This window comes from Echiichthys vipera, assembly GCF_963691815.1.
Source record: "Echiichthys vipera genome assembly, chromosome: 18".
Classification (NCBI taxonomy): domain Eukaryota; kingdom Metazoa; phylum Chordata; class Actinopteri; order Perciformes; family Trachinidae; genus Echiichthys; species Echiichthys vipera.
In genome coordinates, this window is record NC_139843.1 from 18,895,622 (window position 1) to 18,912,310 (window position 16,689).

The 16,689-nt window shown below is 40.9% G+C and overlaps 1 protein-coding gene across 1 annotated transcript in view; it reads right to left on the reverse strand.

The window, feature by feature from the left end:
* cacna1g (calcium channel, voltage-dependent, T type, alpha 1G subunit) overlaps positions 1-16,689 on the reverse strand; it is a 264,495-nt gene that overhangs the window by 75,691 nt on the left and 172,115 nt on the right. Inside the window, exons 11-15 of the mRNA XM_083933325.1 lie at positions 16,198-16,349; positions 14,592-14,777; positions 11,243-11,357; positions 9,162-9,317; positions 5,787-5,852 (exon numbers count right to left, since the gene is read on the reverse strand). Coding sequence (XP_083789451.1) covers positions 5,787-5,852; positions 9,162-9,317; positions 11,243-11,357; positions 14,592-14,777; positions 16,198-16,349 — 675 coding nt within the window. The remainder of the gene's footprint in view (positions 1-5,786; positions 5,853-9,161; positions 9,318-11,242; positions 11,358-14,591; positions 14,778-16,197; positions 16,350-16,689) is intronic.

Here is a 16,689-nt window from a genome sequence, read left to right on the forward strand (position 1 = left end):
AGGTGTTTAAAACAGTGACTGTAATACAGGAGAAAAAAGATTAGTTTGAAATGTAATATGTAAATGTAATTGAGACTGCAGTTTAGTTGAATGTGAATGTAATTTTGTAGGGGATAGGGTTGTACCTCTCTTACTATCTTCCACAGATTTTTCTCAAGCTCTAAATCCCTCTCTTCTAGCCTGTGCTTTCACTTAACAGACCTTCTGCAATGAACCTAAGAGTTCCTACTTTTATTTGTTTGCGCTATGTCAGAGCCTGCAGACTCCATTAATATGTGTGAGGGCGCCAGGTGGATGCTGGATTAATAGGATGCCGACCCGGTGAGTCAGATATCTGTGGCAGCAAAGTAAATAAACTGGACAGAAAAGCCTCAGGACCTAATCACCATGCACCTCCTTTTATACTAACAAATTACTTTCTTGATACTTCCCATGAGTGTGAGAGAAAGACACATCGAGTGTCGATATATTGCATATTGCATATTGCATATTGCATTTGTTTACTGTAGCCATGTTGAGTTCTATCTTTGAGCCACCAATTTGCCTTTTTATTCTACTGGTTAAAGCCACTGATGACCATGACTGATTTTCCCCGACCTGTGAAGTTTGGGGGAAATTAGGTAAGGAGAGCCGATGCTAATGAACTAGCAGGCAAGTCGACTCGAGGGATACTTGGAGGCTGCCGTGGTTGCTGTGCTCATCACTTTCCTGCATCTACTTAATACAGGGGCTTGTTCTTGATTAAACATCTCAGCAGGAAAGACAGAGCACCTGAGAACTGTAAATACATTTTTTGTGAATTTGTCTGTCTAATACTTTGGGAGCCGTATTGAGACGATAACGGCTAATTTGCCTTTAGCTATGTATTCTAGAAATGTTTGGGCATGAAGTCAAAACCGCAGACACATGTTCACACAGACATACTACCAAACAGTCAACAAGCACAACAATTTTTCTTACCAAACATCAAAATAATTAAAAAAAATAACCACGGCTAACGCCCCTCTTCCACAGGGCTCATCCACCCACACACAATCAATCAGAAAGGACAGCTGTGATAGGACAAACCAGTGGAGCATGAGCGCTAAGCATTGTGGGTGCCTAACCTTACCTCCTCTCCCTCTCTCTCTTCAGGTAAGGGGGGAAAGAGAGGAGAACAGTTTTGTTTTGTCTTGGCTTTGGTTCCTGCTGAGCAGTGGTCCGTTAGGAGCTTGTATCTGCAGTAGCCTCTGGTCAGTGTAAAGGTCAGCGGGGCAGTGTGTGTGTTTGTGTGTTTACTCACACGGAAATCAAAGCTTGGCCAGGAGCTCTGTTGTGAGGACCTTGTAGTATAAGCATATAAACCAGACCTGACAAATCCAGGTGAAGAGCGACGGGACAACCTGACCCTCATCTCTCCTTTCTGAGGTACACAGACACAACAGCTGACTTAAAGGTAGTTGACAGGTTCCTCAGTTTACCCACTGAGAACAATCAGCATCCATGTGTCCATAGATTGGGTGCTGTGGTTCTCCGTGCTAATGCCGCTTGTATAAATGGGATGTGTTGAACAAAGGGCAATGTAAAGGTGTGTTCAGACAAAAAGCAAGGTCAATAATAAAGCCTTGACACACAAGGCTGATGTTGGGTCCATGGTGGGTGTCAATTGCCCTAGATTTTGCAATGTGCCCTGCATCGTTGACCCTAGCTTGGCCCTCATCATTTGCTTCTCGGATGATTCAGCCTATTGAATCGGGAAAGCGGAAAATGTTAGTAAGAGAAATCCCTCTGATTGACAGTCAAGCTTAAGTGAATCAGTGCGTGAGAAGACCTGACAGCCTTCTGGTTTCCCTATAGGAATGAAGAATACAGTACTACCGCGGTCTGCTGGTGCAGAAAGTTCATCCTAGTTGGCTGCAGTCCAGGCGAGACACAGGCAACAAGAGGCAACGCAGAAGTCGACCTTCGTCTGGAGTTCAGGAGTTATTTGAAGTTGGGTTGGTGTGTCTGCGCCTTTAGAGGCACAAACTGAAGTCAAGAAGACGCAAGTTGAAAAAAGCTTCAGCTTGAAGTGTCTCTCTGTCTGTCTGTGTCTGTCATCCCAGGGCTCTAATCTGCCAATGTTTCAAATCACAGAGATGGAAAAAAGGAAAAAAGGAGCGAGACTGGAGCAAAGTAACAGAAAGAACTGGAGGCGCACACTAACCACACACACACACAGCTGTCTAGCTTACATTGAACATCTGTACAGTTGGTCAGTAAGACAACATCAAAGCCCCCTTTTGTTCAGCAATGGAGAGTTTATAGTGTGTAAAGGACACATTCCTTCTAGGTATAGCTTAACTTTTCTAATAGAAGTCAATGCAAGCAGATGATCCCCTTATACTTGCAGGACAAACACTAAAGAAGATAAACTGATGCTATTACCTCTCTTGGCTCTGTATCTCGGCTACAAAAAGTTAATGATTCTTTTAAGGAAATATAAAGTGAAGGACTCTCTGGGCTGCATAATAAAACTAAAAGTTTAGTGTCTACTGATCTAATGTGGAGCAGTATAAAGCACTGATATATCTACTGTACAGATGGCACTAGCAGGTCAACAGACGAGCGATCGTGTCAGAAGATCGGGCTGACCTAAGATCTGCTCTGCCCTAATCCTTGTCTTGTCAGGAGTGTGCAATGTGGTTTAGAGACCTACAGTCAACTTCTCAATGTCTTTTTTTGTCTCGTTTTCCTCCTCTCTAGTACGTTGTGAATAACATTAATCTCAATGTCAGCTGTCACAAAACCAATCCTCTAAAAAGATCCAGAGTGAATTAAAAAAAACTTCCCTGCACAAAAAAAAAAAGATATTACATTTCTTAATTTCCAGATGAAGGCAATTTAGGGAGGAGCATGGATGAAAGGAGACTTTCCAGTTTTAATACCTATCCAGGGGAGGGAGGAAAAGCTAACTGGATAATAATAATGTTATGTTTTTGTTGAGTGCGCGGTTGGTTTGGGGAGAATTCAGCCATGATCAGCGAGCAGACGGAAGTGTTGGAGGCTTCACTGGAGAAAGTCAAGGTGGGGACGATAGCTTCGGAGCAGGGCTGGGGGTGGGGGTGGGTCCAGACTGGACTCGAGGGAAATCCCTTGTTCTGAAATAGCCCGGTTGTTTGGCTAGCTTGTTTACACTCTGCCACCCCAATTTGGGCATGGTGGCGGGAGCAGGAGATGGGCCAGCCCGGGACTGATGCTGATAGCCAGACGATAATAGACACCAGCAGCACACAGAGGGAGCTCAATTTCATCGCTTTAAAAAGGGTGTTAATGCAAGACGGCCGGTGGATGTTGATAGGAGGAAGAGTGGTAAATGTGTGTTTGTGTGTGTGTATATGTCCACCAAAATTGTATCCTACCACAGCTGCATTAGACCCACTGAGAACAATTATCCCAGAATTGGATTGGATACGTTTAGCAAACCTCTAAACTATTCATGGCATCCACAACGATACAGGTATGAAATTCCAGGGGTCCCCATATTTATATAAAATCCTTCCATCTAACTGCAATTCCATTTTGTGTCTGTTTACACATACACATACATATACAGTATATATATATTTCATTTTTCTAACCAGGAGACTCCACTCAAACTCCTTTGTTAAAAGCTCCCAGCCCCCAAAGGGCTGCTTTGTTTCAACAATTTGAAACTTTTGCCCATCTGAAAACTTGTGGATCACTTCTGGATACCATTCAACAGTGTAAAATTAGAGGACACGAGGAAAAGACAACAACCATCTGTTTTTCAAACGCACCATTTACCAGATTGAACTGGCCTTGTCTTAAGAGCCTAAGCCATGCAAACAGAGTTGATCTCCCCATCTCTTTATTAGCTCTCATCCTCTAGTCTGGTTGGATTTATCCGGCTCACTTCATCCCTATCCTCCAGCCAGATAAAACAGAGGCTGAGAGAGCTGGATTTTTGGCAGCACCTGTGCAGTGTTCTTATCCCGTGGCTAGAAAGACAAACAAGAGAGAGATGGAGGGCTAGTGGGAGGTATGCATTCAATCTGATGTTTCATGCGGACTCTGCAACAAATAAAAGAGAGACACACACATACAGCAAAGTGATGCAATTGTTTAAGCACATCTCTTCTGAACAGTCACTCACTGCCCCGGTTAGTTTCAGCAGCAGGGGCATCATGCACAAAGCAGGTTAGAGGACTTTCAGATGATGTGACACATTCTCTGGCAGCCATGTTGGAAGTGCTCTGCTTTTGGAATCATAGGTGACAAACTGCATTAGTGATTCAACACTGAAGAACTCTTTTCTGTGCTGTTTTAAATGGGGGCTGGTTATTTCATGGTGATATAACCAGACACACTTCAATATTACTGCACTTTTAATTCATTTGATTTACACAGTTTTCACTTTAAGGGCAGTGTTATGGCATTTGGCATTATGTTGCTTCTCTTTGCACAAGTTCTTGTTACATTATGTTAAAAAATACCAAAAAATTCCTTTTCCATTAAGCCCTGCTGGTTTTGTTCAACGGAGGTTTTGAGATTTTAATTAGTGAGATTTGTGCCATCACCACAATATAGAGAGTGACTAGAAATCCATTTGTGATGCACAAAGAATTGGCAAATTACTTTTTGAAAAATTAATCGCCATGTCTCTTTCCAAATATATTCTATTATTCGGGAAAACCCACAGTTCCTGCTGTGCACAGTTCTCACTCTTTTTTTTTAGTTGTGGTTTAAAATAGTTGTCATTCAGCTTATCAATGGATTGGTAACTGTTACGGTTTTGGTCATCAGTTTTTCATATATTTTTGCAAAATAATGTTTTTTTTCACTACCTGATATCTGTTAACCAGTATCATCTTCAGTCTGACATCACATGTACCGTTAATGATTACCATGAGGGAGTGGCATTCAATTTCTCCTAACCAATCACATGAGACTCCTGGCTTAAAACATAAACTTTATTGTTATTGGCCAATGAGTGCTGTCTATGTAAATACAGCTTGACAATGGCACAAGACCTGCCTATGGTGCTGAATGGCTAATCTACAGCCCCCAGTGGCGCACATTGACTTGGATAGGTTTTTAGTCAAGAAACTGCAGGTAGAGTTGGCGGAATCAGAGGTCTGGACCCAGGCAAACAATACCCATCATCCTTAGCAACTGTTGGAGAAGTGGACAGTAGTTGTCGTAACTCGGAAAAGAAACACAGATTTGTTCAAAGTTGACCCAGACTAAAACATTTTTTAAGAATAATCTTTAGCTTTCGACTGTTGTTAGTGGGACACTCGAAGAATTTTAAGCTATGTGATTGGATGTTCACCAGAATACTAGTTTGGAGGTGTAGCTGACTTCTCTCTCTACATTTTTATGTAAACAGGCTTGTACCTTGGTCATTTTTTCTTTTTATCAAAGCACCAGCTATCTCCTATCACAGGTACTCATCTTTTGGCAGAACTCAGAATTGCAATCCCCCTGATACTGTACTGTATATGCAGAAAATCAACTTGACTTTTACTTCCCACTTGAGTCACCCATATTGAATTTGAGTTGGCAGCGAAACCCTCTGCAGTAAAGATCTCAAAACCTCTGTGAATAAAATTGGACTACAACTACTGTATCAATGAGAAGAACTTCCAAGCTGCGGCTACTGAGAGATCTGACACCTAACTGCAAGCCTCTGGGGGCAAGGATGAGGAGAGCAGGTGGAGAGGGAGGGCAGAGGGGAGTATGAAGGAGGGCGGTTAGTCAATCAAATGGAGGGCAGGAAGGCAGAGCTGCAGTCATTTACATACCCCTGAGTCTACAGGCAGCTGAATTAGGCTCAGCTGGGCATGCAAGTCCTCCCGCTTGGTCACTTCCTATAGCGGAAGTGATCGGTGCAGCCGGACAGGAGAGGGAGGCGCACGTAGGAAAAGAGGCATAGAGGTGAGAGGTGGAACCACAGCAGTAGACAAGATCAGAAGGAGAGAATTAAAGGAGATTCAGCCTGTTGAAACATTTCGACTTTACCATGCAACATATCAGCATATCAAAGCAACTCTCCTGGTTCACAGTGTGATGCACATGTGTATTTCAACGACTTGATTTCGTTGAAAGCATGAAAAGTCAAGACAGCAAAGAGTAGAAGTGGAGAGCACAGCCATCTTTACCCTCCATTGGTCCGTTGATGTTTTGGATAAAAACCATTGGGTCAGAAAGCAGTAATGGGAATGACCTTGACATATACGTTTAATGAGCTATGCATCATTCAAAACATTGTGTTCCACATGGAAGCATTCCTGTGCAGCTGACGGTGTGAATCGTGCATATTTCATGTGTGTGAAATGTATATTCATTGTCTGAGTGAGAGGTGTAATAAAAAAGAAGAACAGTGTTTGTCTCATTGCTGTTAATAGGTCTCCATAAAGAAAACAGATTGGTCTGTTGCACTCTCTGCAGCAGATATTGGATTCTGTCACAAGGGCACAATGTCACAACCTGATGGAGAAACAAGTGAGAGAATGAGATGGATAACAGGAAGAAATAGTATGGAATAGAAGAAGAGGAAGGAGTTAAATTAAGAAAATCAAAGCAGGCAAAAAACACCTCCATAATATGATTTCCCCTTTGTCTTCATATCTAAAGCAATATGGGCACGAGAAGTGAGACAATTGTGCACGGCTGTTTGTGTCTTGGCTCTACAGCCGTACATCTCTCTTGGCTTGGCTCACGTCATTCAAGTGGCCGTTACCTAGCAACCCTGACGCAGGGAAAGTTTGGCTGACTAAAAATAAACTTAGTGTTTGCAGAAAAGGATGTTAAGTTGAAAAAGGAGAGGGAATTAAGCCAGAGGGGGAGAACAGAACACAGCACTGATAGACCTTATGGGGTTTTTACATTTGATTGTGTGTGTGTATATATATATTTATATATAAGAGTGTGCTTAGGCAAGTAGCATACAATCATTTTTTAGAGCTTATTTTTGCTAATAAAACAGGAACCTGCTCCAGCCGAAAATAACACACAAGATAGGTGGATGAAGGTGAACTAAAACCACAAAGTTGCAGGCCGGATACCCAAAACAATGAGCTGAAATAAGCAAAAAAGCAAGCTAGTTAAGCTAGCTAGTTAACCTAGCTTCTTAGCAATATCATTGTTTGCCACTAGTTGTTTGTTGTAAGAGCTTTTTGCTCTTGTGTTTTTAAAAATCTGCTGTGTCAATGTCACAAAGTCACATATAATATATTGCGGCTTCTGATAGCACCATGACTTGCGCAATGCACATGTGTCTATTAGCCCCTTGACTTGGACTGTTTTTGCATAGAAAGGGGCTAATTTTGCACCAAATCTATGTATGCCTAATTGAAATTTGTACAATGGCCAGCTTGCTTGGCAGCACAGTTGGAGGTGCATTTGAGAATTTGTCTTATTTGTGCAGGTTTAGCTCCCGCAAAATCCACACTTTCCTTTTGTAAATTCGCCTGTCAGCCTTGTGTCCATCCTACATTGTAGAAAAAAGAGGTCTAGCTAGTGTTAACTATCTTTCTTTCATGGATCAAGTTGTAGCGATGGCTAATAACCAGACTGTCAAAAATCACAGCAAATTTACTGTAGTCCTTTAACATTCATAACAGGAAATAACATGGATAGAGCTCAAATCACGAGAAGCAATGTCAGTCCTCAAGTGGGCTGTTGGGATTTAAGTGATATTATGAACCATATTTGGTTCCTAGCCACACAGATATTGCACCAATCAAATAACAGTGCCATTATCATACCATAAATTCAATTCCCTCCGTGAACGCTAATGAAAGGGGTGCTAAGAAAACATATTTTCTTTTTGCTTATTATAATCTTGACCATAAGGACATGTCAAAAAGACCAAGAATACCCTGATTCTTAGCGAGACCCTATTTTAAGGACTTGTTAAGAAGTCACCAGAAATGCATCATTCTTGGCATGCATTTAAAGCCTTCATCCTAAGCAGCTTTGTGTATTGTTTTTCCACCCCCTATATGATTCCATTCACCATAGTCATGACCATGATATTTGTACAGCAGATAAGGGCAATTGGAAGAGAAGCCCATTCAAATGAATCCATATTTTATGAGGCTGTCAACCTCTGTCCCTGCCACCATTCTTCTATTCTCTCTGCTCTCAGCTCAAGAGCCAAAGAGCGTTGGGGATCAAAGCATAGGTGCGGTCATCCCTTAAAGAAGGAAAGAAAGGGGGAGACAGGTGGGGAAAGGCTGATTACTCATGTGATTTACTCTCTCGATCTTGTCGCACCTTCTATTCCTTTCTTTAGGTCGCTCTATCTGTCTCAAATAAAGTTCTTTGCTTCTGCCGAAAATGTTCAGGCAACCGTTTCTTGCCCTTTTTCTGTCTCAGAGAAGAATCAAAAACAGTCTTGGACAACATATCACTTTTGTTTTATGACATAAGAGGAGTTGTGCTAAGGATCAGGGGGGGGGGATTAAATGAAGGTATCAGAGCATGAGGCTGGTAAAACAGGGGATGTGTGGGTGATGTGGGCTGATGCAGAGTCTCGTCTAGCAGACAGTTTTCTTATGATGTGCTCTATGGCGCGACTGTATTGGCAAATAAGCAGAACAATAATGAGGATGACTGCTGTGATAGTGGGAAGAGTGGGAGGAGAGGAGGCAGACAGTGAGGTGAAGATGAAGACGAGAGGAAAATGAAACACTTCGAGTGTGTTCTCATATCCTCACACAACCCGCTGCAGAGAGTGCAGGAAAAGATTTAGGTTAATACTTGCAGTGTATGAATTTGTCATGTATGTGTGTGTGGGAGTCAATATGCATCCATTACTGTTATGTGTGCCTGCACTAAAACATATGTAGCTCACTGAGTTATATTGCCTCAAATTTTCTATTTCTCAGAATAATGAGAAGAATAAGTTAACACTAGTTGTATATAAAACACTTTCACCCTCTATGAAAATAATTTGTGATAAGATCTGGAAACAAGCCAGATCACTGAGTAAGATTCAAGCAGCATTTAAAATATGATAAATAATCGAAACCCAGTGGCAGACTATTTTGGATGCTTTTTGAAAAAGAGAATTTAAAGACTTTCAGACAGAATAGCTCAAATATTTGACATGGCTGGTGTTTCTGTGGTAGTTTTGCAATAATTTTGTGCATGTGTGACCAACAAAATCATACCTCGGTCTGGAAACCCTCGACCAAGATGGCCACCAGCAAGTTGAAGAGGACGTAGTTACCGAAGGTCATGAGCGCGATGAAGTAGAGGGCGGCCACAGGAGAAGTGGAGGCCATGCCGTTATACAACACCTTGTTCCAGTCCTCCTGGGTAAGGATCTGGAGGAGAGGAGAGGAAAAGGTAATTATGGGAAAAGCATATCATTGTTTTGCAATTGCCCTAGTAGGTTCAAAGGTTTGATTATTGGATGCTAGCTAAGCCTGTCCCTGAAGATACCGTTTCACACACTCTCTGGGCTTAGTCAGGAGCTTCCCCCCTAATCACATGTACATATTTGGACTCATCAGCATTAGGGTTTTAGAAAGTATGCAGCTTGTCCAACCAAGGATCCAACCAAGTATTTTTGTTGCCTAAGCCTAACCATGTAATTTAGTCTTGTTTGAATACATGACGGGCAGAGCATTAAAAAATGACAGCAAGCAGTCCTGACCAAGCCCAAACCACAGCAACTTCCTGGTTGATCCAATAAGGAAGTGCCAAAAACTGCAGTTCGTCCAGTGGCCACTAGGGGCATGTTTCATAATAGAGCAATTTATCATTGACCCCCATGTTAAACAGGCCATTTTCACAGCATAATTAAACCTATTTAAAGGTATGTTTAGGTCATATCTCCATGACAACATTTTTTTGTACCAGGCTAGTTTTTATTCCATTGGAGGTTAAAATGTATGAATAATAAGGGGTACGGCCTCTTGAGTGACAGCTAGCCGCTGGCCCTCACTTCCCCTAGGAGGTATACGTTAGCCAGATGGACTTATCTCCCTCCCCACAACATCACATCAATGTTTTTTTTGGTAAGAGAAAAGTCAAAGTCAAAGTCTGGCAAGAGGGCAAGAGGGCAACACCCATAGGCGAGTACGATTGGATCAAGTTGAGAGAAAGAACCTCGACGTAGAGGCTACGTCCATTTTTGACCAACGGAGTGATAACATTCGAAACAGTTGGAAAGTTGCCGATGTGCTCCTCAGCTTTGAAAGTAACATTGGGTTAATTTACTTACTCACAGTTAGTAAGCTAGATAGCTTATATATACTGTCGTCTACAGTTTAGTAGTGCGGATAAACACACTAGCATTACTTACACTTCTGCTCTCGTGTTTTGTGTTTTGACACCACTAAACTCTTAATGCTGAGTGGCACTGTTTTTTTACAGCCTCATGCATACAACAAACACATCAAACACAACAGAATGACAGGTTTGAAACGATGGCCCAACAGTCGCAGTTCACAGGAACGGTTTGGCGAAATCCTGTGTTGTTTGAGAGGTTGTGTATCGATGTAGTTTAATTTCTAGTTAATTTCTAAGTAATAATTAAATTGAAAGGACACAGCACTGACATGTTAAAGTGTTGACATGACTGTATAGACTGAATCAGTGAAACTCCATTAAACCATTCATGTGTAGCCTCATGAGAACAGAAATGTCAGTGCAGTGTTCTGTGCAGCGAGACATGCTGACACTTGATCAGACGTTTTACTCAATTATAAATGGGTACTATATGAAGGGTGATAAATACAATATAATAGGATAGATACAGTATATGGACCAGACAAAAGGCCTAATCACTGATCCAAGGTGGCATGATGCAAGAGGGAGGCCTACTGTACTTAACCCATGCAAGATACTTGGAAATGGAAATTAGATAAAGTGGAAGAAAATGAAGGGGATAGATAAAGGCCAGGCTGGGAGGAGAGTGAAGAAGAATATTTGATGTGATATATTTTATTTATTCAGGAGGAAATTGTCTTTTCAGCGTCTGAATGGGGACAGGTTCAGTCAGCTCCAATGGAGCAGGAAGATGTTGCTTAAGGGCACATCAGTATGTAGAGTTTGATCATACAGGAAGTTCAAGCTTCCAGGTGGTGGATGAACTCACACACCTTTAGGCCGCGCTGCTGCTAAATTTTAACTATCTCAACAGACTGTGAAGTCAGACATAAAGCTACAGCTAAATGGGCCATAACACAGTGAAATGCGAATGTTTGACAGAGTATAAGGAGGGGATACAAGGGTATAAACTCACCTGGAAGACAGTCACTATGGCCCAGAGAAGAGAGTCAAAGTTTTTCCTGTCTGGCAGAGTATCTCCGTCCATCTCAGATCCAAATTTACAACCAAACAGATGCATCCCCAGGATACTGACATGGGAGGAGGGTGAGCCAGGAGAAAACAAACAGGAAACAGAGGGGTAAATGTTTACATCAGGCCAAGCCATTAGATACAGTACAAATAAACGGAAATGGACATGCTGAAAAGCCTTGTTTTGACTTCCCCATACTGATAATACCTGCTGCTAGCACGACAGCCCAAGGCAAAATATACTGAACGTGAATGGTAATTAATGCCCAGGGGACTGGCATACAAAAGCATAAATAAAAGTATTTACTAGCTAGTTTTATAACCCAAAAAATTAGTCAAGATCAGAAAAAAATCAGTCAGATATTAATCAGTCATTGGTTCATAAAAAGTCGGCCCATACTGCATTGTGGCAGTAATGCTGCCAAGAAAGGGAGTTGAAATGGAGTGCTTGTGCCAGGTTAAGTTCAGCACCATGGAGAGCGTCAGAGATTATGTCAATGACATTGTATACTATACATATAAGGGTCACTGGCATTAGTAACAAAAGGCATGTCACCCCCAAAAAAGTTATTTACACTACTTTCTGAGTTTTCATCTTCAAAATTTCCAACACTGATGTAACAAAGAAAAGGAAAAATATGAAGAGAAAGGAGCTCCCTGATGCCTTGGCATGCTGCAAATATGGGTACTGATTTGAATATTTTTTTAACTTTACTTTTATAATTGTCAATCAGTGAGGTTTATTTTCCTTATTTGTACTATTATTATCAAGTGTGTTTATTTTTCCATCTTATTTTCCATTAATTATATCTGTTGTTATGTCTCTATTTTCCCTAATTGTAAAGCACCTTGTGCGGCATTTCTTTTATGAAAGGTGCAATACAAATAAAGTTTATTATCATTGTTATGATTCTTACTTCGAAAGTTAAAGGAATAGCTCAACATTAAAAGATTATTTTATGAGAGTGAGGTGATAAGTAGCCCAGAGCTAGAGCTGGGAGGCAATTAGCATATCTTAACATAATGACCGGAAGAAAGGAGAAACTGCTGTCAAAAGGTAACAAAATATTCGTACTAACACCTCCAACGCTCACTTACTAAATCGTATCACCTCAATTGCTCTGTACACAAGCAGTGCAGTGGAGTGAAAATCATAATTTGCAGTTTCAGACGGCTAGTTCTTAGTGTTTCCTGGCTAACAATGGCTTATGGCTAGAAAGGAAAGATGACATCACATTCTCGTTGCAATGGGAGTGGCTCGGGATGCATTCATCGATTTTCCAACCCACTTGAAAGTCTTGACAACTGCATTAATAAATGTAATGTTTATCAAACTACAAATTAGACAAGAATTATCTAGCTAGTCCACCCCGCAGTCCTTCGGCCACCCTGCTGCTGGCAGACTACTTTGCTTGGAGGAGACCAGACGGCTACCACAAAGTAATCTCTTAGCAGCAGAGGGACTGTAGTCTCAACGCTGCCGCTGGCCGCCAGCCTGCTGCCGGGCTCATTTTTTTCTGTAAGTGGTGTAGCCTGAAAGCAGGATGGAATTAGTAAGCTAGCTACTAAATGGGTGAAATTTTACATCTAAATGCTTCCTCCACGCACAAATTAGTATCACCAGATGAGTGACAACTTCATATTTATACACAAGATGAGTCCTTTCACACAAAATGTCATTGTCCATTGATGTTTGAGCAACGATATAGCAGTCACTGCAATGCTGCTTGCCAAACGTAAACACTAGAACCTGGACTCTGGCATGAACTCTCGCAACAGTTTTAGACAAGACACATCCTCACTTGCCATAAACATAACATTTAGCTATAAAAATGTTACTCCTCAAACATACATTTCTGTTTGTGTACATCTACAACAAAAGTGATAATATTTCTCAGAAATAGAGCAAAAGAATATTTCTCAAAATGGTAAGGTTTTCCTTTTAATCTAAAAGTTTTTTTTTTTTAAACAAAATATCCATACTACCAAGTCTATAGTAGCATTCTAGAAAGTTCAATGCTACATACAATTAGGCAGCTGATTGGAGGTACTTTTATTATGAACCAGCGGTGACTCTGTTTTATACAGACACTGAAGCTTGACTGGAGCTAAGGGATCAATGAACAGAACTCTGCTGTGTCAACTTGGCAACTCTTCATTCATATCAGAGGCTATTTAAATATACAAGGCCTTTGGAAGACTTTGAGTGTGTGTGTGTGAACTGAAGTGCATGTGTGCCCTCGCATACATGAATAAGAGATTTTTGCCTAAGCGTACCAATTAAGATTTCCAGAGCAGTTGAAAAAAGGGTCTTAGTAAGGTGTTGTTCCAATGCAATACCTTCAGTGCTCCTTGGCAAGGTTTTGCCGTTTTTTTGCACCCATCATTAACTACACTCGTCTATATACTGTATTGCATTTATAACTGATTAACCTGATTAACATAATTAGCTACATTTGTTAAAAATGTTTTTAATTTCACTGTCTCCACATCAATTTGTGTCGGTATTGTTTCCACAGGGACCATAATATGGATTTTTTTTTTTGGTGAAAGAATGAACAACATTAGAACATATTCACATAGAAGATATGTCATAGAGTGTGGACTTTATCTACTCTAAAGTGCCCTGAGATAACTTTTGTCATGATTTGGCACTATAAATAACATTGAATTGAATAGAATAAAAGATAAACAAGATAGATTTATTTTTTTCTCTCTGCTCTTCTCACTAATTTGGAGGGGGTTGTGGAAAAATGTGATGTCAACATTTGATTCAAGATCTGATGACGGTTGGTGGATTGTCAATCCCCATAGAACGGCATGGTAAAAAGCCCAACTTTACAGCAGAAATAAACAGGTTTATAGCCCTCAAGTGCAGATAACCTAGATTGTTGGATTTTTGTTGAACTCAGCCGCAGGCCTAACCAGGCGGAAAAAAAGGGTTGCTGACAAAAACAGGGGATCACTTAGTCTTGTCACCCCATCGGCTGTTCTCATTCTTCCTGTGTTTATGCTGATCTGTGCTTCCCTCTGCTCCTTGCTTCCCATGTTGAATTCATGATGTACTGATCTACTCAGTACTGATCCTACTTTCATTCCACACCTTTGTGCTTTCTAACTCCATCTGTAGAATTTGTTTCATGCTCACTGATCACTGATTTGGCTCGTCTGTTTTCTATTTCAGCTTTCTTTCATGTCGTTCCTTCATTAGCAGCAAGCACAAGATTGTAAGATCAATATGTTTTTTGCAGTAGAAGAGGGGACGCAAGGTTGGTCATTCTACCTCTGCCTACCTGAAGATGAAGATAAAGAGCATGAGTAGCATGCAGAAGGTGGCAACGTTGTCCATGGTTTTCATCAGCACCACCAGCTGCCTCTGAAGGGCCGGCATGAAACGAACCAGCTTCAGCACCCGCATCAGCCGGAAGGTTCTCAGCACTGACAGGCCGCCACCCTGCTGGCCCACAATCTCCCACACACTGTCCAAAGAGTAGCGAGACACACATTTGCTTTCATGTTAGATTCAGAGTCTTCAAACAGCCAATAGTCTTGATAATATAAAAATAATATCAGATATCTTCCCAGTTCAAGTGTCATGGAGGCTTGTAGTATATCTATTTTCAAATTTATAAACACGATTTTCTTTGAACTTCCTTGTTCAACAAATGTTTAAAGAGTACCTATCATGCATTTCCGTCTTTTCTGGCCTACAAATGTAAAAGAGTCAAGTTAAAGAATACCAAAGCGTCAAATAATGAAGTACTTGCATTATGACGTGAGCCCTGCCGACCATCAAAGATGGCTGTGCTCATATCTGAACGCTAGGGTGACGGTCGCTATTAGCAACTTCTTTGAATTTTTCCGGAATTTGTCTACGTAGAAGAATCCTGACTTCTGGGTCTTCCACATCTGTGCTCTCTGTGTCTCTGCATCTTCATTGCAGCCATAGATGTCTGTAACAGCAATGTAGCTGCACTTTCTACCTATATATAGTATAGTTGTGACCTGACGGCTCGTTACGAGACACAGTTTCTGATTATGGGCTGTGTACTTTTCTCTGTGGTAACCACTAACTCCTGAGGGACTGAGGGAAAAAATCTGCCTTAACGCACCACTATAGTCACAGCTAGTCAGTTATTTTGTTGTGTTATGTCTCTCATTACTCACACTCACATGTCACACAATAATGATTTAGATAGTACACTATTTGCAGTTATTCACACAATGTGGGAAAACAACGAATTAGGTAGTTATTAATTGATTACTACATTTTTTTTGTGGTGAATTACCACGATGAATTGCTGAGTATTGGCATTAAAGTGTTATACAAACTGAATAAAAAATACAATAACCTCAAAATAAACACAGGTGCTTTTCTAGTTGTAGTAGCTATTATTCCCTACTTCATTCGAAGCACACGAGACTGACAAATGTAAGCATACATTTCCAGTGTCAGGGAGATCTCCTGACCTGCCACGGCAGACTAACAGGTCACTTTTGTTCAGCATTAACCTGCCAGCAAAATTTTAGAAAATACAAATAGTGAAGCACTTTTTGTAAATGGATAAGCCATTATCCTAGTGGTGTGTCATGACCGTACTGACTACCAGACTACAGGCTTCAGCACCACTCTCAGACACTGTTTATAGTTTTACACCATTCTATTTTCCCTCTACATTGGAATGGTGTTATCACATTGTTTTTCATGGACGAGTTTGAGTAAATTTTGATGGATGGAAAGCTAATGTGGCTGTATTACAGAACAGCATTACGTTTTTTCTTGTATAATAATGGGTATGTATGAAACGTATGGTATGTGTTCCTATTACATCTTTTTTTTTAAATAGAAACAGAACAGGGAGAAAATTATCCCTGTATCTCTGTAGCTCTGCAGCTCACCTGATCACCACAATGATGCCATCAAAAATATTGTAGGGGTTCTTGATGTAGCCAAAGGGCCCGTAGACCAAAACCTTCAACAGCATCTCCAGAGAGAACAGACTGGTGAACACGATGTTACTGATCTCCAACGCATTGGTCAACTCATCAGGCTGGAGACACAGAGAGACAAAGAGAGGAGAGGTTAATGCATGATTATGACATGCCACACTCTTGTATAAACCTTGTATCTCCAAATTGAAAAACTTTCATGCACTTAGAAATTTCCTTCATCTGTGAACTTCTTCCAACAGCATTGGATGTGCATAATAGCAAGAAATTTACAGTACATGACTACACTACTATTCAAAGCAAAGATGCCGATGGTTAAAAATCTATTCAAATATGACCAATCTGTCCTACTCATTTCCACACTCAACCTTTATCTCGCAACAGGACACGCACCGATAACAATGCTGCTGCTGAATATGAATATGAATATGTCTGCTCAAA